The sequence below is a fragment of the Gopherus flavomarginatus genome, chromosome 2, assembly GCF_025201925.1.
Source record: "Gopherus flavomarginatus isolate rGopFla2 chromosome 2, rGopFla2.mat.asm, whole genome shotgun sequence".
NCBI classification, from domain to species: domain Eukaryota; kingdom Metazoa; phylum Chordata; order Testudines; family Testudinidae; genus Gopherus; species Gopherus flavomarginatus.
In genome coordinates this window covers 3,033,180-3,057,498 of record NC_066618.1, presented here as the reverse complement: position 1 = coordinate 3,057,498, position 24,319 = coordinate 3,033,180, and the positions used below count along the sequence as shown (strand labels likewise).

Sequence of the window (24,319 nt, the reverse complement as noted above, 5' to 3'; positions counted from 1 at the left end):
CATGGCTCTGGTGGAGCATCCACAGGCACGCCTACGGGAGGTCCACCGGAGCCGTGGGACCGGCAAGCGGCAGAGCGCCCCCTGCGGCGTGCCGCCGTGCTTGGGGCGGCGAAATGGCTAGAGCCGGCCCTGTGCTGGAGGAGTAATTTCCAGATCAAACTACTGCACTCAAAATGGAAGTGTAGCTTCGGTGGTGGCCTCTACTTCTAGCAGGGGAAAGTGGCCTTAAAATGCATCAGTTACATTTACCCGCCTTTTCAGGCTCCTCTGGACTGCCCAAGCAGTGTGGAAATCCTTGGGGTAAATGAGCATCAGACATCACTATTAGTACAGCCAATGTATGCTAGAGATCGCATCTGTAACCCGAACTGCCTCAGACTTGTAGCATCTCCTTCCCCAAGCTTCCCACCAGGGCAGAGTTAAGGTTGCAGCTCTTCTGTGAAGCCGGATTGTTGGGCACCACCTTATCTTCCCTTGGCTCTCCCCGAAGACTCACCTCTGCCTGGATCCCTCAGGACACTGCTGGCTCATATGGGCCAGGCAGGCGCTGAGCTGCGACTGCTGCTTATTTCTGCAATGCTTGTTCTACTGTTACCCAGCCTTCTCGCTCCCTCTTGTCTGTTTCATCCGCCAGTGGTGCTTATCCTAAACCTAGACTGTGAGAGGTGCACAGCATCAAACACCTTGAGTCGTGACTGGGGCATCTACATGCTATAGTAACATAAATAATAATCTCTCTGCCTCCAGCCAGTTCAGGAGCCATCTCCCATGATTCAAGGGCTGCCTTTGAGCTAGTTCTGTTGAGTGTCTGGGAATGAGTGGCCAGCAGCAGAAAATGCCAGCATCGGAAGTGGAGTCTGGCTCAAAAAACTGCTAGGGCTCAAATCCCTCCTCTGTTCTCCTCACCCACCAGAAACAAGAAATTCCATTATGGCCATTTGACTGTTGACTCCAAGCACGGGGGCTGTTGGCCAGGATGCTGGAGGTACCAGCCAGAGACTGGATTGGGCAGGGTGAGGGGAGGCCCCCAAAGGCCTAATCTGGGCCAGTGAGCTCCTGGGAGAGGTGAAGCTACACGGATAGCCAAAAGAAGGTGACCCAGGGCAGGAACAGGCAGCCTGACGTGCCCACCCCAAGACAGTGCAGAACTGGATGCCAGCTCGACTCCAGCATAAGGGAAGGTCCCCATGCAGTGGCAGCTGGAGGTGCCCCCAAGGAGATGGGGCTGGCCTGGAGGGAGGCAGTAGAAGCTGAGGTGCTTGGGCTCTGGCTGCCCAGGGAGAGCGGGTCCCAGCAGTAAGCTCCGTGGTCAAAGGCAGGACTGGAAGCAGCTCAGGACTGGAGCTGTCCCTTGGCTGGGAGAGGAGGGCCTGAGGGACTGCTGGCCCTCACCCATGTAAACTACGGAGACCGATCCAGGGCAGACCAAGGGAGGAACTCGCCTCAAAGTAGAAGACAGATACACACACTCTGGCCACCAGAGCAAGCTTGGCCGTTCTGTGCAGGGACAGTTCCACAGGAACTTACCAGGAGGATCCCAACCCAGCAATGTGGCCGCAGGGAGAGGAATGGGACTCCCCTGGGAGAGGCCCCATGAAGGGTAACACTTGCAGTGGCATATCAGCTAGCAGTATAGAGAGCCAGGAGACTGCCCGCCTGGGAACTGGGGAAATGCCAGTACCCCAAGGAGCCCAGTGCCTAGGAGCCCAGAGAGGAGGGGGAGGAGTTGCTGACCCCACCTGGGAGCTGGCCTGATCGCACAGCAGAGCTGCCTCAGGATTCAGGCCACTTTGACAAAGTTGGGGAGGGTCATATCTGGAGGCCCCAGGACATCAAGGGCTGCAGTATTTGGAGGGCCCAAGGCCATCTGTGTCCTGGCCTCCATAGGACTGATGGGCAAGAGCTGTTATTGGCCAAAAAGCCGTGTGGCTTAGCTCTCCTCAGGGTATGTACACAGTGTAGCAAACACCTTGAGACAGCGAGAACTGGCTCACTGCTAAGGGTCTTACATGCCTAGTTTTCTGTATCCGTCTGCTGAGGTACCTCCTTAGGGTCTAAAGCCCCTGATCTGAGGAGGGGCTGGGGATCTGGCCCTGTGTGTGCCAATGTGCTTCGCTCCATTTTGATCTACGCAGCTTTCTGCTTAAATAGACATCATTGACTTAAAATAAAATCACATTCCTGCCTGAGTATCAGAGGGGTCGCCATGTTAGTCTGGATCTGTAAAAAGTGACAAAGAGTCCTGTGGCACCTTATAGACTAACAGACGTATTGGAGCATAAGCTTTTGTGGGTGAATTCCCACTTCGTAGGATGAATGTGGTGGAAATTTCCAGAGACAGGTATAAATATGCAGGCAGGAATCAGTCTAGAGATAATGAGGTTAGTTCAATCAGGGAGGATGAGGCCCTCTCCTAGCAGTCGAGGTGTGAACACCAAGGGAGGAGAAACTGCTTTTGTAGTTGGCTAGCCATTCACAGTCTTTGTTTAATCCTGAGCTGATGGTGTCCAATTTGCAAATGAACTGAAGTTCAGCAATTTCTCTTTGGAGTCTGGTTCTGAAGTTTTTTTTGCTGCAGGATGGCTACCTTTAAATCTGCTATTGTGTGTCCAAGGAGGTTGAAGGGTCCTTCTACAGGTTTTTGTATATTGCCATTCCTAATATCTACTTGTGTCCATTTATCCTTTTACATAAGGACTGTCCAGTTTGGCTGATGTACATAGCAAAGGGGCATTGCTGGCATATGATGGCGTATATTACATTGGTGGATGTGCAGGTGAATGAACCAGTGATGTTGTGGCTGATCTGGTTAGGTCCTGTGATGGTGTTGCTGGTGTAAATATGTGAGCAGAGTTGGTATCAAGGTTTGTTGCATGGACTGCTTCCTGAGTTAGAGTTACTATGGTGTGGTGTGTGGTTGCTGGTGAGAATATGCTTCAGGTTGGCAGGTTGTCTGTGGGCGAGGACTGGCCTGCCTCCCAAAGCCTAGGAAAGCGAGGGATCATTATCCAGGATGGGTGGTAGATCACTGATGATGCGTTGGAGAGGTTTTATCTGAGGACTGTAGGCCGGTGGAGTTCTGCTGGTTTCTTTCTTGGGCTTGTCTTGCAGCAGGAGGCTTCTGGGTACACGTTTGGCTCTGTTGATTTGTTTCCTTATTTCCTCATGTGGGCATTGTAGTTTTGAGAATGCTTGGTGAAGATCTTGTAGGTGTTGGTCTCTGTTTGAGGGGTTGGAGAAAATGCAGTTGTATCTCAGCAGTTGGCTATAGATGATGGATCATGTGGTGTGTCCAGGGTGGAAGCTGGAGGCATGAAGGTAGGTATAGCTGTAAGTGGGGTTTTCAGTATAGGGTGGTGTTAACGTGACCATCAGTTATTTGTACCGTCGTGTCTAGGAAGTGAACCTCCCGTGTAGATTGGTCCAGGCTGAGGTTGATGCGGGGTAGAAGCTGTTGAAATCGTGGTGGAATTTTTCCAGAGTCTCCTTCCCATGGGTCCAGATGATGAAGATGTCATCAATGTAGCGTAGGTAGAGAAGGGACATGAGTGGACAGGAGCTGAGGAAGCATTGTTCCAGGTCGGCCATAAAAATGTTGGCATATTGTGGGGCCATGCGGGTGCCCATAGCGGTGCCATTGATCCGGAGGTATATATTGTCACCAAATTTGAAATAATTGTGCATGAGGATAAAGTCACAGAGCTCAGCAACCAGTTGTGCTGTAGCATCATCAGGGATACTGTTCCTGACAGCTTGTATTCCATCTGTGCGTGGGATGTTTGTGTAGAGAGCCTCCACATCCAGGGTGGCTAGGATGGTGTTTTCTAGAAGATCACCAATGCATTGTAATTTTCTCAGGAAATCAGTTTTGTCACGCAGATAGCTGGGAGTGCTTGTGGCATAGGGTCTAAGCAAAGAGTCCACATATCCAGACAGTCCTTCAGTGAGAGTGCAAATTCCAGAGATGATGGGGCGTCCAGGATTTCCAGGTTTGTGGATCTTGGGTAGTAGATAGAATAACCCCAGTTGGGGCTCTAAGGGTATGTTGATTTGTTCCTGTGTTACTGTAAGGAGTGTCCTGCGTAGATATCTGAGTTTTACCTCCAGTTACTAAAAGGAACATCTGTGAAGGCTGTAGCAGAAAGAAGTTAGACAGAAAAAAATCTGTTTTTCCAGTGAGTTTTGTACATTCAACAGTACTCTGGGTTAAGTTGGTGTCACTGTTCCTTGTGTAGTCAGTCACTTTCCCCTGCTGCTTCTGCCAGACTTTCACACAGCAACAAGGGAGAGAAAGATGTCTGGAAAAATAGGAACCTACGATTGTAAACAACAAAAACAAAAAACAAAAAACCACCCAAAATTTGGCAGTGAGACTTCTTTGAAATTGACTAGATTTCAAGCTGCCCGTGTTTATTTGATTAATAGTACAGTCATTAATAATAAGGAGCAGGCATATTTTTCCAACATCCAAATGAACTCAACACAGACACTATCCCATATTTTCTACTTTAACTTTATTTAACTACATTTAGATACGCTCATTCTCACATACAATTATGCCCTTACAAGTTCTTTATACAAATTACAACAAAAATTACATTGACTTTGAGTTGCAACCAATATTCTCCTTTGGATAAGGGCAAATTGTGAAGGGCTGTTTGAAGCTAACAAATAAATAAAACATAACATGTTACGTTGCACATTCTGGCTGTAGACTCCACTGGGCAAGTTCTCTGCATTGCAAAACTTTCTGCTACTTATGACACCCACAAGAATAATGCAAAAAATGCTGAGTAGGTTAATCCTGAAACTATTACAACTGGGGTATTCATACTCGGACTGAGTGGGGTTATGATAGAGGTCTATAAAATCAGGATAGTGTGAAGAAAGTAAATAAGGAAGCGCTATTTACCCCTTCACATAACACAAGAACCTGGGGTCACCTGATTAAATTAATAGGCAGCAGGTTTCAAACAAAGAAGAGGAAGTACTACACACAATGCACAGTCAACCTGTGGCACTCACTGGTCATCAGTTCACGAGAGATACACTATATCTGCACTGTGCACCTTACAATGGCACAGCTGTGCCACGACAGCAGCGCCTTTGTAAGGGACACAGAGTAGCTGCCCTCTGTCACCAGGAGAGAGCTCTCCTGACCACAAAATAAAATCACCCCCAGCGGTATTTTGGGGCAGTATTTTGGCAGCAGCAGAGTGTCTCCCACCAACAAAGCAGTGTCCCTACCAGAGCTTTCCTTGTTAAAACTTTTGTCATTTGTGGTGTGTTTTTTTCACATCCCTGAGCAACGAAAGTTTTAATGATGAAAGTGCAGCACAGACATAGCAACACTGCAGCATGGCCTTCCTTCCCCCGGCTACTTGGAGGGGACTCCCCTTCCCCACCCCACCCCCAGGCTGGGGGAGCTGCCATCCAATCTTGTCCACCTCCCACCTCTGTCACTGTCCTGTGCACTCCCTCAGCCGCCCTCCTGCCCCCAAATCCCCCCATTCCACTCTCAGCCTCACTGCTATACAACACTTCCCCCTGCTCCCCCCTCAGCCTCCCTCCTGCCCCCAAACTCCCTTCCTGCCCCCCATACTCCCCTGCTCCCTCCTCAGCCTCCCTCCTGACCACCATACTCCCTTCCTGCCCCCCATACTCCCCTGCTCCCTCCTCAGCCTCCCTCCTGCCCCCAAACTCCCTTCCTGCCCCCCATACTCCCCTGCTCCCGCCTCAGACTTCCTCCTGCCCCCCATACCACCCTGCTCCCCACTCAGCCTCCCTCCTGCCCCTCACTCCGGCTGCATCTCCCTCAGCTTCCTTGCTGCCCCATACTCCCCTGGTCCCCTATCACCCTCCCTCCTGCTCCCACAACCCCTGCACCACCTAAATCTGCCTCCTGCTGCCCCTCACGCTCCCCATCTCCCTTTCATGGGGTCTCTGCTGCTCCTCACAGTCCCTGTGCCCTGTCCAGCCCCCTGAACCCTGCAGTGGCAGCAATTATGCCTGTGGTCAGGGCTTCAATCCCATTGAAAATACTGGGAGGTGGCAGCCATCTTTACTAAGGGCAGCCTCACACTTCCATGGGGAGATATCGACTATAGGGCCATGGCAGTGACTTTTCTGGCTTCAACTCATTGGCAGTAATAGGAGATGATGGCCATTTTGAATAAGGGAAAATTCAGAGTAGGCCCCTTTCATGGTATTTTCTTGAGACAGGTATAAAACCAGTCCCAGATGGCTAGAGCTGCAATGCTGCATCTCCTCTGCCTTGTCCTTGGCATGCCCCCCCGGCCCAGCGCTGGTTCTCTGCGGCACTGGAGGAGGACTGGAGCAACACTGAAAAAACAAGCACTGAAAAATCATCCATCAACCCTCAAAAAACCGGGCGCCCCAAGGCTTCCTGGCATAGGGAGCAGGCCCCTTTCCTGTGGGTAACCTGGCTTCACTCTTCTTGGTAACAAAGAGAAGCAGCACCTAAATCAGTGGTTCTCAACCAGGGGTCCATGTACCCCTGGGGGTACACAGAGGTCTTCCTGAGGGTACATCAACTCAGCTAGATCTTTGCCTACTTTTACAACAGGCTACCTAAAAAGCACTGGCAAAGTCAGTCCAAACTGAAATTTCGTGCAGACAATGACTTGTTTATACTGTTCTATACAGTACACACTGAAATGTTAGTGCAATATTTATATTCCAACTGATTTTATGATTATATGGTAAAAATGAGAAAGTCAGCAATTTTTCAATAACGGTGTGCTGGGACACTTTTTTGTATTTTTATGTCTGATTTTTGGAAGCAAGTAGTTTTTAAGTGAGGTGAATTTTGGGGTACACAAGACATATCAGACTCCTGAAACGGGTACCATAGTCTGGAAAGGTTGACTGCCACTGAACTAAATCTTCTTCTACATAGGCTGTACCTATGGTGCGTACTGGGCCGGGCAAGTCCAGTCCCCCCAAAAACAAAGGTCCGCTCCCTCAACTGAGAGGGAGGAACCACGGAGTCCAGTCGGCAAGTGAGGACGGAACTGAGAGTCATAGAGCCAAAACAAGGGATCCAGAGGGGGAAACCAAGCAGAGAACCTCACACCACAAAACTCCTAACTACATAGGCTGTAGGGAAAAGGCCTGTCTCATTGGGAGAGATGGAAGTAGACATTTTAAAAGAGGACACTTCTTTGGGAGTTTCTCTGAAGGAGATTTTATGTGCCAACCTCCACTGAAAGATAAACTTTCAGTTACGAAAAACAACAGCAAAAATAGTCCTTAATCCCAGTTATTTCTTGCAAAAATGCCACCTTGTACCAGATCTTCTCAAGATGCACCTCTCAGCCAATGTTTGCGGAGATACCCAATATTGTTTTGAAGATATACATCAGCAATAATGTATAAGAAATACAAACAGGGAGGGGGTGCAGCGGAGGTGGGGAGTGGGGCAAAGCGAGAATGGGGTGTTGGGGAAAGAAGCAGAGTGAGGGCAGGGCTATGGGGTAGAGTAGGGTGGCCAGGAGTCTGGTTTTCGACCGGAATGCCCGGTTGAAAAGGGACCCTGGCAGCTCCAGTCAGCACCTCTGACTGGGCCTGTTAAAAGTCCAGTTGGTGGCGCAGCAGGGCTAAGGAAGGCTCCCTGCCTGCCCCGGTGCCGCTCCCCGGAAGTGGCTGACACGTCTGGACCTGAAGCGCAGGGGCAATCAGGGAAGCTCCATGTGCTGCCCCCGCCTCCAACGCCTGCTCCACAGCTCCCATTGGCCGGAAACTGTGGCCAAATGGGAGCTGCAGGGGTGGCACCTGTAGGCGTGGGCAGTGCACATCACGCAGAGTCCCCTGGCCTCTCTGCCTAGGGCTTGAACATGACGGCCACTTCCGGAAGCAGCATGGAGCCAGGGCAGGCAGGGAGCCTGCCTTAGCCTTGCTGTGCCACTGACTACAAGCCACTTGAGGTAAGTGCCGCCCAGTCAGACCCTGCACCTTGAACCCCCTGCCCCAGGTCGGAACCCTTTCTCATACCCTAACACCCTCCCAGATCCTGCTCCTGCACCCCCTCCCACACCATACCCCAGCCCTGAGCCCCCTCCTGGAGCCCACGCCCCCTCCTGCACCCCAGCACTGAGCCCCCTTCCGCACTCCAAACCCCTCATCCCCGGCCCCATCCCAGAGCCTGCACCCCCTCCCACACCCCAATCCCCTGCCCCAGCCCTGAGCCCGCTCCTGCACTCCAAACTCCTTGACCCCAGCCTGGAGCCCCCTCCTAAACCCCAAACCCCTAGCCCCACCCTGGAACCTGCACCTCCAGCCAGAGCCTTCACCCTCTCCAGTACCCCAACATCCTGTCCCAGCCCAGAGCCCTCCTGTACCCTGAACCCCTCATTACTGGCCACACCCCAGAGCCTGCACTCCCACCAACACCCCAACCCCTTCGGGAGCTGGAGTGAACTGAGGCAGGACCTCAGAGAAGGGGCGGGGCAAGGGTGTTTGGGTTTGTGCAATTAGAAAGTTGGCAACCCTAGGGCAGAGCCAGAATGGAGCACCCACCCACCTAGAAAACTGAAAGTCAGCGCCTGTGCCACTCATTACAAATGGATTCCACAGAACCCAGCCAACACTACACCAGAAGTTCAAGGGGCATGACAGCTAACACCATATGAAATTTCACATGCAATAAGGCTGCCTTCCAGAACTGAACTTTTACTATGGAGTTGTTACTTTCTCCCAAGCTGCTTTGTGCAAGCTGGCTTTGCGCTGTCCTTGACTTGGTATTGCAAAGGCAAAATCCATCTGTTTCTTTGTTCTGGCCCCCAGCAGTGATTTGTAAGACCACACACTCTGGCCTTGGTCCAGCAAAGCACTAAAGCATGTGCTTAATTTTAAGCATGTGAATAGTCCCATTGCACGTACTTGAGTGCTTTTCTGGACTGAGGCCAAGCTAAGCAGCAGGAAGCTGAGGTGGGGGACGTGGCATTGAATGGAACTGAACCTTTTTTTTAGTGAAATCTGCTAAGCGATTGAATAAGATTCCATGATGTTTCATAGCTACAAAATCTAAACCAACATATAACACTGGCGTAATCTCCCAACCAGCTGTGTGCAAGGCAGTTTTACACGGTCCCCTACCCAGTGCTTCAGAGGCACCTTCCAAACTGACGTCTGTTTTTTTTCATTACAGCAGCCACCAGTGATTTGTGAGCCCATGCCCGCTGGCCCATCTCCAGCAAAGCACTTCAATACATGCTTAATTTTAAGCATGTGAGTAGTCTCACTGCATGTGTTTAAGTGCATTGCTGGACAGAGGCCAAACCAAACAACCAGAAGTTGAAGTGGTTTTTGTTTTTTTGCAGAGGTTGGTTGGGGGATGTATGGAGCTGAAGTCTGTGTGTGTGTGTGGGGGGGGGGGGAGGGAGGGTTACTGAATGACTAATAAGGCTTCATGATGTTTCATAGTTCCATATAAACCAGCAAACACCAATCAGATCTCCCAAGCAGTGGCCTGCTAACTATTTTTACACTGTCCCTCACTCAAATTCCAGCCTACCAGCATACACCTGTGTTTTGCAAGGACACATACTCTGGCTCTGAGCCAGCAAAGCACTTAAGCAAGTGCTTAATTTTAAGCATACAAATAATCCCATTGCATATGCTTGAGTGCTTTGCTGGAGCAGGGCCTAATTAAGCAGCAGGAAGTCGAGGTTTTGGCAGTCTGACATTGTAGAGACCGGAACACTTTTTGTAGTGCTTAGCTGCCACCTCCTGTATCTGATGAGCAATGAGCTGAATAGTAACCATCGCTGGCCACGGTCTCCTGTGTGGGAGAGGGGCACAGTGGGTGTGGTGCTGGGTGTGCAGTGTGGAACAGCGTGTGCTCCTGACAGAGGTGTGCTGCAGGAGGGAATCTTCTGATCACAGAGTTATACAGCCGCAAATTTTCAGTCACCACTGATGACAGATGTCTCAATTTGGGCTCCCAGGCAGTCATACACCCAAGATTAGAGACCAGCAATAAAAATATAGGCCCAGATCTACAAAGATATTCAGGCTTCTAATTTCCTCTGGGCCCTAATCCCTAAGTAGGAATCATGATGGCTTACGACTTAAAATCTCAGCAAGTCTGAACACCAGAGTGTTCCATACTGTCCGTGCATATGTGACGAACCTTTGTTACCCTGTTTTAACGGACTGCAAGTTAATTTGAGCTGTAGAGGGGAGCCTTTATCTGCTATTTAGGTGCCTTGTAGCTGAGTGTCAGAGCGATTTCTATGGCAGCTTAACATCTTGATTGTGAAATATAACATCTTGATTGTGAAATACTGCATTTGTCTGGGCAGGCTTTGCACATCCATGCTGGAGATCGGCATGAAATTCAACCATCTGGGGAAGTTTTGGGGAAAGCTGTGGATGGTGCTGTTCTCCATGGGCCTATGCAGTATATGCCCAGTTGCATCCCTGCTAGCAGTCACGGAGGGTGTTTCGCACATCATAGTGACTAGTGTATTTCTGAGTACACAGCAGCAATAGGATGCTGTGTGCCCGTCCCTGCAAGCTGGTAATTGAGAAGTACTGCACTGCGTAGCGGCCGCTTGGCTGGGTGTGAGTGGGCGGTGGGGGTGGGGGAATCGATCACACACTAAATAAACTTCTCCCTCGTTGGTAATTATTTCTTGTGCCTCTTTGGTGTTTACCCCCATCAGATATTGGTAGACTATTATGTGCCCCTCTCAAATGTCTCTCAGCCAAGGCAGGAGGATCCCTCCAGCCTCCTCAATCTTCTTGTGGCCTTTCTTCAAATAGGGGCCTCCGGGCTCCAAATCCTGCCTTCTCTCTTCCTTTTTGACACCTTCTGTTCTTTTACTTTCTTGGTTTTTTTAATCCTCTTTTCCCTCTGCTCCTTCTTCTTCTCTCTTCCCTCATCCTTCGATCTATTTATTCCCTCTTTCTGAGCCCTGCCCAGCTCTCACCCTCTTCTCCCTACCTGCTCATTCACACCATCGTCACAGGCTCAGCTGCTCCTGGAGGTGCCTGGTGGGCCAGTCTGTATTCTGCCCTGATTCCCTGGCCTGCGGGGGATATTAATTGGCAACTCCTTCATGGAGCCGTGAGCAAGGGCGTGTACCTGGCAGGTAGATGGTGCACATCTACCTTGAGTGTGCCAGGTTGCAGCCCCGGTTCCTTCTGCTCCAGAATCTTCTGCTTCGGTTCTGGCTGCACTTTTCCCCACACCTCCTGATTTACGCACGCTCTGTCCGTGGCCCCACGAAGTCACGAGACCTCCTCACCAACCTCCTCCTGGTGGAATCGATGGCCTCCTTGGCCAGCACCAGGAGGAGGATGCTGGATAGAGAGGTGCTGTGGGACTGTGGGCCCACTTCTGTTCCTTCCTTTGATCACGCGTCTGAGCAGCGTTCCTCTGGGCCGTGTCCGCTGGCTCCCTAGACACCTTCGAGGAGCAGTGGGCGCTGCCTGGGGTTCTCTGCTTGGTGTCCCCCTCTGGATCTCTGATTTTGTACCTAGCACCCTCAGTCCTGCCTCTTATTTGCCATTATCCCCCAACCTCACTTGAACCCTGGGTTTGGTTGCTCCTCCTCTTCGGCTGGGGGAGGGGCCTTCAGGTGTGGGCAGGCACACGCTTCTCCCAGAACTCGAGAGGTGCCCCTGGAGGTGGCCAGTCTGCAGACATTCCCCGAAATGGAGGACAAACACTGAGGAGGAATAAGCTGGAGTAGTGTGGAGAACCTCTGTGATGTGAGGAGAGCTGGGTTTGAAATCTCGCCCCATGTGTGTTATCAAAGAACCAGGTGCATGCGAACCGAGAAGAACTTCCAGTCCGCGCCATTTCAGCACAGAACTGCCGAGGTTGTAGCAGAGCCTCGAAATTGGGTGACTTCTGGGTCATTGCCAGGAGTGAGGTGGGACAGGAGAGTGGGCTGTGGATTCAGCGATGCGGAGGGGAAAGCCCAGGGCTCGATGGTATCCTGTGTGCAGTGTGACAGGGCTATAAAGGGGTGTGAAGGGGTTGTTAAATCGCCCAAATGTGGCATTCTGTGGGGGAAGCAGAGTAACTGTCTGAGCACAGAGCAAATGCAGGCAGCGCCCTGTCCGGTACAGGGAGAAGGCAGAGCTGGAGGGTGCAAGCTATGGGCAGCGCTCAAAGAAGGCAGAGTTAAGGTTATGTTGGTGCATAACACAGCATGTCCTGGTTTTCAGACATTTGCAGTTTGCTGAGTTCAGCGTTCTCGAAGGGCAGAAGCTGCAGAATCACAGAACCCTAGAAAGGTGGGGCTGGAAGGGATTGGGTGTGGGGGGGTGTAATAACCTTAGTCCCAGATTTGGACCTTAGCGTCCAAAATATGGGGGTTAGCATGAAAACCTCCAAGCTTAGTTACCAGCTTGGACCTGGTACCTGCTGCCACCACCCAAAAAATTAGAGTGTTTTGGGGCACTCTGGTCCCTCTGAAAAACCTTCCCTGGGGACCCCAAGACCCAAATCCCTTGAGTCTCACAACAAAGGGAAATAATCCTTTTTCCCTTCCCCCCTCCAGATGCTCCTGGAGAGATACACAGACACAAGCTCTGTGAAACTACACAGAGAGACTCCCCCTCTCTGTTCCCAATCCTGGAAACAAAAAGTACTTTCCTATTCCCCCAGAGGGAATGCAAAATCAGGCTAGCGATCCAACACACAAATCTCCCCTTGATTTCTTCCTCCCACCAATTCCCTGGTGAGTACAGACTCAATTTCCCTGAAGTAAAGAAAAACTCCAACAGGTCTTAAAAGAAAGCTTTATATAAAAAGAAAGAAAAATAAGTACAAATGTTCTCTCTGTATTAGATGATACAACACAGGGTCAATTGCTTAAAAGAATATTGAATAAACAGCCTTATTCAAAAAGAATACAAATCAAAGCACTCCAGCACTTATATTCATGCAAATACCAAAGAAAAGAAACCATAGAACTTACTATCTGATCTCTTTGTCCTTACACTTAGAAACAGAAGACTAGAAAGTAGAACTACTTCTCCAAAGCTCAGAGAAAGCAGGCAGCCAGAAAACAAAGACCTTAGACACTCAATTCCCTCCACCCAAAGTTGAAAAAATCCGGTTTCCTGATTGGTCCTCTGGTCAGGTGCTTCAGGTGAAAGAGACATTAACCCTTAGCTATCTGTTTATGACAGGGGGTCGCCACGTCCAGCCCCCCTGCGATGAGGCAGGACTGAGTAAACCCATCCCAACCCTGACCGGGGTTTATCCAACTTGACGCGCACCCGCAGCCCCACTCGGAAGCCTTAAGGACCTTGCGAACCAGAGGTTTCCCTCACATGATCTCACCTAACTCCTCCTCGCTTAATGACGCTCCAGCGTGCCAGGGACGCTGCTGTCCCGATTTTAAAGAAGGGGAAACTGAGGCAGCGGTTCGCAGCAGCGCTGGGATTGAACCCGGACTCCCAGGCGGCCCCGCCAAGCAGAGGGGAGGGGACCCTCGGAGCAGCAGCCGGGCAGAGCCCGGGCGCTGGGGGCGCTGCTCCGCCGCGGGACCCGCAGCCATTTCGCAGGCGAGCCGGAACCAGGGGGAGGGGCAGCGTGGACCAAGCGGCTGCCGCTGCCATCAGCTGAGCTGAGCTGAGCTGGGCCGGGCCGGGCCGGGCCGCGCCGCGCCGCCCGTGGGCCTCCGCGCCGCGCTCCGGCGGAGCCCCCGGCCATGGCTGCGGCCCAGGTAGAGGCTGGGATGCGCCGGGGTCCGGGCTTGCCCCGCCGTGGGGTTGGGGTGCGGCGGGCCCGGCACGTGATGGCTCGGGCGAAGCCCCCTGCAGCCCGCACCCTGGGCACCTGGGGGGAGGGAGGCGGCTGCAGACCCCGCCTTGGAGCCCCGTGGTGTGAGCACAGCTGGGTGCATCTCCCCGCCCGGGGGGGCTGGCCGCGGGGCTCCCCAGCCCGGGGGGGAGGCTCCCAGCAAAGCGGGCAGGCTGGCTCCGCGGCGCAGATGCGCTTTGGCAGGGCGCCTGCAGTGGGGGGGAATCCCCCGGCTTCAGAGCTCATCACACCCAAAAGGCAGCTGTCCGCTCTCATCCTCTGCCTGGCTCGGCTCCCTCTGTGCCCTCCCCAGGGCCGGCCGGGGTCTTTAAGCACCGGCATAACCCTACTAATACTAGGAGTGGTCTTGCCTTGGCCCAGAAGCAGCCTGGAGGAATTAGGGGCGGATCAGCCCCTCGATTCTTGGAGGTGTTTTAAACGGAAGGATTGGGAGAGGCAGCCTGGCCTAGCGGCCTGAGCACAGTCATGGGAGTCAGGAATCTCCCCCCCCCCTTTGTCTCTGGGCCCTGCTGAGTACTTCACCTCTTTGTGCACTGCTTCTGTTTCCCCACTGTGACCGTGGGGGGGCGGCACTGATGCGATCCCCCGGGGGTTGGGAGGGAGAGGTGGCTGCAGTGTGAAGTGGTCTGAGGTGTGCACTTTGCTCTTCCTTTGCCGTGTGCGAAAGCACTTCACTTCCATGCACACAATTACGTTCGTCCCTGCCGGAGCCAGTATTGCAATTGCTGGGGGTTGGAGGAGTGCTGAGCTGGGGTCTCTTGCTTCCTAAGGGTAACCCTGCAAGCTGGCATGGGCCAGCTTTGCCGTCTAATTGCAGTGCAGACGTATGCTAAGCTGTGAACACAACCCCCTGCTGCCCATCTATCGCTCAGAAGACTGGTTGAAGGAATTAGCAGGAGTTCTGTGCTGGGGGAAGGTGCAGTGGCTCCTGGGGGAGGAGGGATAGGCCTGGGTTGTACTGAGTGTAAAGGAGATTCCTTACAGGGGCTGCTGGCTGCAGACAGACCCTGTAGTTCTCTTGCTCCCCTGCTTAGTAAACACATAACTTGCCTATGAGCCTTGAGGAGCTGGGAACAGCCAGAGTGCAGTGTACTCTGCCTGTGCCTCTGATCTGGGGAGGAGAGGCTGAGGGAACTGGGATTGTTTAGTCTGCAGAAGAGAAGAGTGAGGGGGGATTTGATAGCTGCTTTCAACTACCTGAAAGGGGGTTCCAAAGAGGATGGATCTAGACTGTTCTCAGTGGTGGCAGATGACAGAACAAGGAGTAATGGTCTCAAGTTGCAGTGGGGGAGCGCTAGGTTGGATATTAAAAAAAACTTTTTCCCTAGGAGGGTGGTGAAGCACTGGAATGGGTTCCCTAGGGAGGTGGTGGGATCTCCATCTTTAGAGGTTTATAAGGCCCGGCTTGACAAAGTCCTGGCTGGGATGATTTAGTTGGGGTTGGTCCTGCTTTGAGCAGGGGGTTGGAGTAGATACCTCCTGAGGTCCCTTCCAACCCTGATATTCTAGGATTCAGTGATCTGCCCCCGAACTGGAACAGGGCAGGCCTGGAGCTCTTACACCTACACTGGCTGGCAAGGGGATAGAATCAGGGGCTGGCTCCATCCACTTTCAGGCAGCTCCGTGCTGCCAGAGTGGTGTAAAGAGGCCTTGGTGTAACTGAGAATCTGGCTCACATGAGACATAAAAGAGGAGGTGAACCAGCCTGTAGCAGCCCAGGCCACGGAAACAGAAATGGACGGTGACCTCCCCCACTGTGAGCAAACCGAAGTGGTTTGGTTCGGATGTTTGGTATGGGAACGAGGCACAGCTTGTGCAGTGATTTCAGGGCTGTCCAAGTTTTCCTACTCGGAGAATTGAAATGACCCCATTTGATAATATTGGTTTTTGACTTGGCTCTGCCACATGCTGCCAGTGTGGTCTTGGTCAAGTCCCTTAACCTCTCTCTGCCTTGGTTTCCCTGTTTGTAGACTGAGGATAACTCTCTTTTCCTACTTGACAGGAGGATTGTGAGAATGACCAGATGCTCTGGGTTCCCCAGATGGAAGGTGCCATAAAAATACAGAGACCTGTATCCAAAGTAAGTGCACCAGGGCTATAGAAAGAGCTTTGGAGCCCCTCCTGTGCATGGGCTCCTGCCCTGCTCTTCTTACCCTCAGCCTGCAATTCCTGTCTGGAGGAGGTACCATGCAAAGAACCATCACCTCTACCCCCAGGATGGCATGGAGTCTAGCTCCAGTGACTGCCAGGTATCAGATGCCCTACTTAAAGGAAGGCTCTGGCTGTATGTTACTTTAGCACCAATCAGGATCAGGCCCCATTGTGTGAGGTGCTGAACACACACACAGTAAATGACTGGCCCTTCCCTGCAGAGATTAGGATAGGAGGTGACCTTGGAAACTGAGGAAGGAAAACCTGGCAGCCAATGGATGCAGACAGGGCTGATTAACTTCTTGTGATTTCAGGTGCAACTGACCTTTGAAGATGTCACCATCTCTTTCTCCCGGGAGGAGTGGGAGGTTTTAGCTGAGTGGCAGAAGAAACTGTACCGAGAGGTGATGAAGGAGAATTGTGCCAGTCTGATCTCACTGGGTAAAGATCAGTGTTTGTTTTCTGGCATGGAGCTGTGGGATCTTTGGAGGGCTTTTTTAAAGGCTTTTGATTCAGGGCTAATCTTCCGACCCGGGGATTCCTGATGGAGCCCAGCTATGCCCACTCTAAACAAAAGTGGAGCAATCTCGCTTAGTTCCATTCATCCACGTGGAATGGGGCACGATGGAGTTCCGGAGCACAGACGGACAGAAATAGGATTTACAGCTTTGTTCTAGTTTAAGATTAATGTTTCTTTGCAACTGACATTTCGGGATCTGATCCTGCTAAGTGCTGAGCACCCTCAGCTCCTCCAGATGGTGATCAGGAGCTCATGGGACTGGGCCAGCTCCTACCAATGGCTCTGTAATCCCTTTGTCTGTGTTCACAGGGTATCAGTTTGAGAGTCCTGCCATTTTATCGCAGATTGACCCAGAGGAAGAGCCGGGCCTCTCGGATCAGCTGGATCTGAAAGGAAAAGAATCACCTGCGTGTGAGTGTGAGTGGCAACATTTGCATAGTCAGTAGGCCTGCGCCTGCATTCCTAGTGCATTCAACACCCGGGGCAGATCTGCTCCTGGCGTGGGGGGAAGCTGATGGAGCGTAAATTGAAGTTGTTGGGGCTGTGGCAGTCCCACGAGCTGTGGATCCAGTGAAGTCCGGGTGACGGGCACATCAGGAATGCAGGATCAGGCATTGCCCCTGCAGAGCTGGCCCCTTGAATTGCACTGGCTAAGTGCTGCTCAAGTGCTTGGTGTTATTACCGCCTTCCTTGCTGGAGAAGAAGGCTCAGCGTCAGGCCACTGGTGCAGATGTGAGAGGGTTCGTATCACTGCAGAAAACAGCAAATGTTTTATTCTTGGCACCAGAGTGCATGTGTGACACCCTTCAGGGCTAACCTAGGTGGAGTGAATCGCTGTCACCTGCTAACGGCATGAGGGAGTTTTGTCTGTGCCCACCAGGGGAAACTCTCCCAAAGCTACACAAATTCCACAGCAGGTTATCGCAAGCCCTGCTCTTTCCCACTGCAGGTTAGCAGATTAGTACAGCGAGTGCCTCGTCCCCTGTCTTCAGGACACCCACAACGGGCGCTGATCTGTGGTCTCCCTGGAAGGAGAGCTCTCGGGCTCACTGGCCTCACCTCAGTTCAGTGTTCTCTTTGGCACAAGGCACTTAGATGTGTCTATGGTAAAACCAAATGGAAGTTTATTTAGCAAAGCTTCAGTAAAAGATTCAAATGGAAGCAAGTGAAAGGATTTGGAAACATAAGGATACAGATACGTAAAACACACACTAGAGCCTGTAGTTAGTTATTAGACTGGCAAGGCTCTCATTAATAAGGTATTTCTCACCCAATGGTCGGTCAGTCCGTCCAGCCAGCACTTGTCCAGCCCAGAGAGCAGGGATCCCCTTTCCATGAGACACTCCCGCTGGCAGAGCAGCACCTCTGGATGGATAACATCGTGTGCCCTTTCTTCAGCCCTTATACAGCCCAGACTTTTATCTGTTTTCATAATCGGGCCATCACATTAACTTCAGCTCAGCCCAGCCCTCAGGGCCCCCTCTTTGGAGTCGTCTCTTGGGGTCCTTTTGTCTTTCAGTGCTCAGGCCTGCAGGCGGTCAGATGCTGGGCTGGTCGTGTTCGCACTCTTGAGTTAGTTCTGAGCCCTGCCCTACCTCAGGTGACATGCTGTGTCTCCAACAAGTAACGTCCGATATTTTCCATAGCTCTACAAACCTCTCATATTCTCCATGATGATCAGGGAGCTCTGAGCTTTCGGCAGAGACCACACACGACCCTGCCCTTAGGTGAAGTATCAAGGAGGTGATTGGACATGCAGTAGATCTAATGCCTACCTGGGTTAGTCGGGGCATGCCTACATCTCACAGCCCCTCTCTGATCAGACCCGTCTTCCCTCACTTTTTGTTTTCCTTCTTGCCTCCCTTTATCAACGGGACGTTTACGGTGGGTTCTGTGGTGTCTGGCTGGCTAGGGATTCCCTTCCTTTGCTCAACACGGCTCAGAAAAGAAGGTGTCGACAGTGACCTCTGTTAATATGGAATTCCTGCCTTGTATTTTGAGCAACTCAGTGCCGTTCTGTGCAGGTATAATCCTCCAGCCAGTAACAGGGAAGGGGGTTCAGCTGCATTGGAACGACCAACCTTGCAACCCCCAGTAATGGTTGGAGTCAGGGCGATTAGAAATGTAAACAGTTCTCTCCCTTTGCCAAAAACAAAATTCTGCCAGTCTGTTGTTCTGGATGAAATGGCTTCTGCTCTACCCGCACTTAGCTGAGAAAGTGATGTGGGTCAGATCCAGGCCCCAAACCTCAGGGGGGGAGTTGTATTCATTTCACTGTTGAATTCACATCTTGGTGTAGATGGTGGGGGCGGGGAGGTTTGCAGTTCAGGTCTAGAGCACGGTGTCTGGATAGCAAATTACCTGCCAAGACATGTTGGTGGGTTTGTGGAGTCAATTTTGTCCATCCAAGTCTACACTACGGACCTTACAGCAGCACAGCTGTACCGCTGCAAGGTCTCCATGTAGCTGCTCTGTGCCAGCAGGAGAGAGCTCTCCCACTGGCATAATTAAACCACTGCCAACGAGCAGCAGGAGCTATGTCAGCAGGAGAGCGTCTCCCACCGACATAGCGTTGTTCACACTGACACTTTTGTTGGTGACACTAATGTCCATCGGGGGAGTGGGTTTTTTCCATACCCCTGACCGACAAAAGTTTTACTGACAAAACTGCCGAGTGTAGACAAGGCCTGAGAAGAGCCCTTGTGTTCTGGTCTAAGAGCCTGATGCTACACGTTGCAGAGTTCCTCTTGCCAAGTGGATTTGTGAGTCCCGAGTGATCCCCCTGGCAGGCCCATATGAAGTTTCTGAAAGTCTCCATGTCTTGGAATCCCCTGTGAAACAAAATCTATTGTCCTGTCAAGGTTCTTTGTCACTGACCATTGTCTGGCCATTGATTCTAATCCTGCAGATGCTCTCGGGGTCCAGCTCGAGGTGGAGAGGCATGACGAAGGGTATGATGTAAGCCTGGGACAAGTCAGTATATTACCTGGGGACTCTAAGGAGCAGGCCTTGCACACTTCCATCAAGGCAGAAGACTGCCCAAGTGAGAGCAGTGTCTCCAAGCAGAACAAGAGGCTGCCCACGACGTTAGCTCTGTCCAGCCTGAGTGACAGGAGGTCAGCTCCAATCCCAAATCCCTCGGGGTGGGACAAGAGGAAAAAGACCCAATGGGAGAAGCACTTCTCAAAGCATGCAGATCCGGACCGTCACCAGCTCACACATGCAGAGTGGACCTGCGTGTGCGCTGAGTATGGGAAATGCTTTGCTCAAAAGCGAGACCTGGCAGTGCGCCTGAGAGTCCACACAGGGGAGAAGCGGTTTAAATGCACCAAGTGCAAGAAGTGCTTCACTCAGAAGCAACAGCTGTTCAGGCACCAGGAGACCCACGTAACCAAGCCACCGTGCCTGTGCAGAGAGTGCGGGAGACGTTTTCAAGCCATTTGTGATCTTCGGCGCCTCCAGGTCACTCATGCAAGAAAAACGCCGGTCTCGGTGATCATGGTTCCAACGTTCACGTTTCCTGTTGTGCGTTACAATAAAACAAGCCAGGAGGCTTAATCCGCTGAGCAGCAAGTTGCACAGAAAGAACAAAAATGCAACATCTCGTTGCACGAGGGGAAAACTTGCCCAACAAATGGAAACGCATCATGCGCCCAAGGTAGGAACAGCGTCCAAAAAGTGTAAGAGGTATTCCCCCACCCATCTGATGGGATGGACACTTTTACACCCATTGTTCAATACACCCTTAGTCTGACCTGGATAACACAGGTCATAGAAAATCCCCACAGTGATTCTCGCTGATGTCCAAGAAGGTTTAGAATCTATCTCTCTCCCCCTTACCTGGTGTAGCGCTGGAGAACTAAACGGAGTCAAAGTAGTGGACATCTTTGTCGTTAAAGTCGGTCGAGAGGACTGTGAAAACGTGTGTGCGCACACACAGATCAGTCACTTAGGAAAGTCTCCAGGAATTGCTTTGTGACCTTCAGGGTGGTGCGGTGCTTCAGCTGTCTTCTGATAGACATGAGGTGATGCAACATGTGCTGAGGTGTTAGAGCTGATGGAGCCACCAGGCTTTCAGGATCTCCAGGCAATTTTTTAAAAAGTCGAGGAGCACTGAATAGCAATTCCTAATGCGAGGGTGAGCTTTCTACTGCTAGGCTGCCAGTTTAAATCTCGCTGGGGTTGATAGTGATGGAATGTGGCCTATGGGAAATGAGTATGCTGGGTCTCAGCCATTTTACCAGTAGACAGATCTCCATGTACCCTTCCTATATTGGCCCCCTTCCTGGTATTCCCAGCAGAGAGGCTGAGGTTGAATGAGTTGTGCAGAATTACTGGTCCTGCCTGCTAGAACTGGACTTCCCCAGATCAAGAGCATGGCTTGCGTTGCTTGCACCACGCTATGTACATGCTCTGGGAATAGAGGAAGCCTGTCTCCTGGGCTGTCACCTTCTCCAGCACCATGCTGACACACGCAAACATTCAGACTTTTAAAAAAAATCTTGTGTGAAGTTTATGTGCCTGGTGCTTCTCTGAGCCAGGCATGGGCTTGATCTTCCTGTCCTTGCGCCTCCTCCTCTCTGGGAGCTTGGAAGGCCCAAGAACGGCTGGCATCAGCGACGGCGTTGGGCGTGTGCCGCAGACTTCACTCGGAATGCACACTACTCGTTCACTGGTGTGAAGAGCAATGGCAGAAACCAGTGTCTCTCTCTCGTGGTGAGAGAAGGGATTTATTGCATTGTTGTCGCATGGGGTAGAACCGTCCAGCAGTTGGGGATGTAAAATGTTAAATGGTTAACAATTAGCAGTAGTCTTACTGTTAATAGATTCCAGTTAACGTTTAAAACAGATTGGAATAGCCAACGTGCACATCAAAGATGGCACAGCAATACCCAGGGGATGCGGGAGCTTGCAGAACTTTCGCAGCTCAGGGTGCGGCTGGATCAGCCTGTGCCTGCCAGAGAGGGCACCGCTGGGGGCAGCCCGGCAGCCCCGCCCAGCTCTGCTTCTCTTGCAGCTGGCTGCAGCGGTGGGTCTGCCTGGAAACACAGATCTGCAGAAACACTTGGATCTGCCCTGGCACCGCTGCTCTCCCAGCAGTGATCTGCCGAACTAGCTGGTGCCTAGAAACTGGGAGAGCGAGGGGTGGCAGCGCCCAGCCATGCACATGCAAATGATCCCCCAGGCCACTGCACTCCACCTCCGAGGAGAGACAGCAGCGTGGGTCCACCCACGCCAGGGGTAGATTGTGAACTGGTGAATGATTAAACGGTTAACAATATAATTGTAATAGTTTAAACAGGTACTTCCTTAAACCAGTTACATCCCTAACAGCAGTACCTGTGAATCCTGTGTAATCTCATGTTCCGTGTGCAGGGTGTTTGGAGCAATAAAAATAGTGTATGACAAACCGAGCTCCTTCTGCAGATCTAATTAACTCGAGGGCACGGCCGCTGGCTTCTCAAGCAGGGATTCATTACAGCCTCAATCCATTCAGCCATAGGCGCCGACTGTCATAGCCTAGTCCCAGATTTGGACCTTAGCGTCCAAAATATGGGTGTTAGCATGAAAACCTCCAAGCTTAGTTACCAGCTTGGACCTGGTAAAGCTGCCACCAGCCAAAAAATTAGAGTGTTTTGGGGCACTCTGGTCCCCCCAAAACCCTTCCCTGGGGACCCCAAGACCCAAATTCCTTGAGTCTCACAACAAAGGGGAATAAACCATTTCCCCCCCTTCTCCCTTCCAGGTGTTCCCCCCCTGGGTTCCTGGAGAGAGACACAGAAGCAAGCTCCGTAAGTCTAAACAGAGGGACGCCACCCTCCCTGTTTCCAGTCCTGGAAACACAAGTACTTCCCTCTTCACCCAGAGGGAATGCAAAGTCAGGCTAGTAAATCTAACACACACAGATTTCCCCTTGACTTCTTCCTCCCACCAATTCCCTGGTGAGCTACAGACTCAATTCCCTGGAGTTCCCACTAAAGAAAAACTCCAACAGGTCTTAAAAAGAAAGCTTTATATAAAAAGAAAGAAAAAATACATAAAAATGGTCTCTCTGTATTAAGGTGGCAAATACAGGGTCAATTGCTTAAAAGAAATATGAATAAACAGCCTTATTCAAAAAGAATACAATTCAAAACACTCCAGCAACTACACACATGTAAATACAAAAAAACCAAACCTATCTTTGTACTGACAACTTGGAAACGGAAGATTAGAAAAGCAGGAGACAGAAATCCTCTCATAGCCGAGAGAGAGTACAGGCAGAACACTAGAACAAAGAACTCAGACACAAACTTCCCTCCACCCAGATTTGAAAAAGTCTTGTTTCCTGATTGGTCCTCTGGTCAGGTGTTTCAGGTTACTCCTTTCCAGGTAAAAGAACATTAACCCTTAGCTATCTGTTTATGACATCGACTCTGGGGGTGCTTAGCACCCATCAGCCGCCAAGCTCCCCTCCCTCCCCCCCTCCCAGTGCCTCTCCCCTTCCCACAGCCCCGCTGATCAACTTCTCCCCCTCCCTCCCAGTGCCCCCCACCTGCCGCAGATCAGATGTGTTTGGTGTGCAGGAAGTGCTGGGAGGGAAGGCGAGGAGTGGGGACAGGGCATGCTCAGGGGAGGGGGCAGAAAGAGGCAGAGAAGGGGTGGGGCTGGGGGTGGAGCAAAGGTGGGAAGGGGTGGGGTGACGGCTTGCGGGAAGAGGTGGAGTAGGGGCAAGGCGTGAGCGGGGTGGGGGGTGAGGGGGTCGAGCACCCTGCCAGGTGGAGAGGAAGCTGGTACCTATGCATTCAGCTGGGGCAGAATTGACATAATGCCTCAACAAATCCCGCTAACAGTTTCCTAAATCCCACAGGAGAAGGGAGTCCAGTGCAGACTCCACAGTACCTACTTACACAGCCGGAGGGTGGGTGGGAGAGAGTCAAAGGAGGTGTAGTTTCCAGGCCACCCTCCCCTCTTGGTTCCTCGCTGAGTTCCAACAGTTTTGACACCCCTACACTCAATAGTCCATCTAAGGGCTGTTTAACTTACAGCTCGGAGAATCTGGCCTTCATTTGTGCGTCTCCTCCAGCCTCCGCTCCATGTGGAACCCTCTGTCCCGACAGCTCCTAGCCTGGGTTGGCAGAGGATGGACGAAGGCAGGTCTAGTCCGTGGTGCAGGGCAAGGCACCCAATCCCCGTGCTGTCTGCTCACTAATGGCAGCTTGTGACGCTTCCCACGACCCCAGCCCCCCACCTGCCCTTAGTGGGAGGACGTCTTGTCTGGGCCTGCTGTGGATTAGCTCCCACCAGCCTCCCAGGCCTCCTCTGCCCTCGCTCTCTGTAAGGTTAGTGATCAGCATCTGCCAATGGCCAAGTCCTTGGAACATCCCTCTGGAGCGCTCAGCCCTGATCCACTTGTTCAAGGGCTTTCCTTTCACCCCCTGCCCCGGTTCTTGTCAGACAGACACAGCAGAAGACCAGAAGTCTGAAGCGCTGGCAATGTGATCTTTATTGGGGTGAGTTTCAAGCAAGCATGTCCATAATTCTGATGCCACACAGCCCTGTTTCCCAGTGTCCTGGTCCCAGCTCCAACGCCACGAATCCTTTACCCTGCGTCCCCCTGCCTGGCTCCGACGCCACGAATCCTTTACCCTGTGTCCCCCTGCCTGGCTTCAACGTCACAAATCCTTTACCCTGCGTCCCCCTGCCCAGGTCCGACGCCGCAGAGTGTTCACCCTGCGTCCCCCTGCCCGGCTCTGACGCCGCAGAGCCTTTATCCCACATCCCCCTGTCCGGCTCTGACACCACGGAGCGTTTATCCCGCGTCCCCCTGTCCGGCTGTGATGCTGCAGAGCGTTTACCCT

At 51.9% G+C, this 24,319-nt stretch overlaps 2 protein-coding genes across 5 annotated transcripts in view; both read left to right on the top strand.

Moving 5' to 3' along the window:
* LOC127045845 (zinc finger protein OZF-like) overlaps positions 1-24,319 on the top strand; it is a 265,245-nt gene that overhangs the window by 116,982 nt on the left and 123,944 nt on the right. The window lies entirely within an intron of this gene.
* On the top strand, positions 13,629-21,892 carry LOC127045913 (zinc finger protein 585B-like). Of its 2 annotated transcripts, none has more exons than XM_050942794.1 (4): positions 13,629-13,709; positions 16,273-16,399; positions 16,788-16,889; positions 19,387-21,892. In XM_050942794.1, exons 1-4 carry the CDS (start codon positions 13,695-13,697, stop codon positions 20,034-20,036), a joined length of 894 nt encoding a protein of 297 aa, XP_050798751.1. In that variant the 5' UTR covers positions 13,629-13,694; the 3' UTR covers positions 20,037-21,892. The 2 variants fall into 2 exon arrangements, with proteins under 2 accessions (XP_050798751.1, XP_050798750.1); XM_050942793.1 differs by having other exon boundaries at positions 16,788-16,895.

What these genes read in the sequence shown, in the direction of transcription:
- LOC127045913 (XM_050942793.1), top strand. An exon ending in TGCCAGTCTGATCTCACTGG is followed by an intron (nt 16,400 to 16,787) that starts GTAAAGATCAGT and finishes CTGTGTTCACAG; the next exon opens with GGTATCAGTTTGAGAGTCCT. An exon ending in AGAATCACCTGCGTGTGAGT is followed by an intron (nt 16,896 to 19,386) that starts GTGAGTGGCAAC and finishes CTAATCCTGCAG; the next exon opens with ATGCTCTCGGGGTCCAGCTC.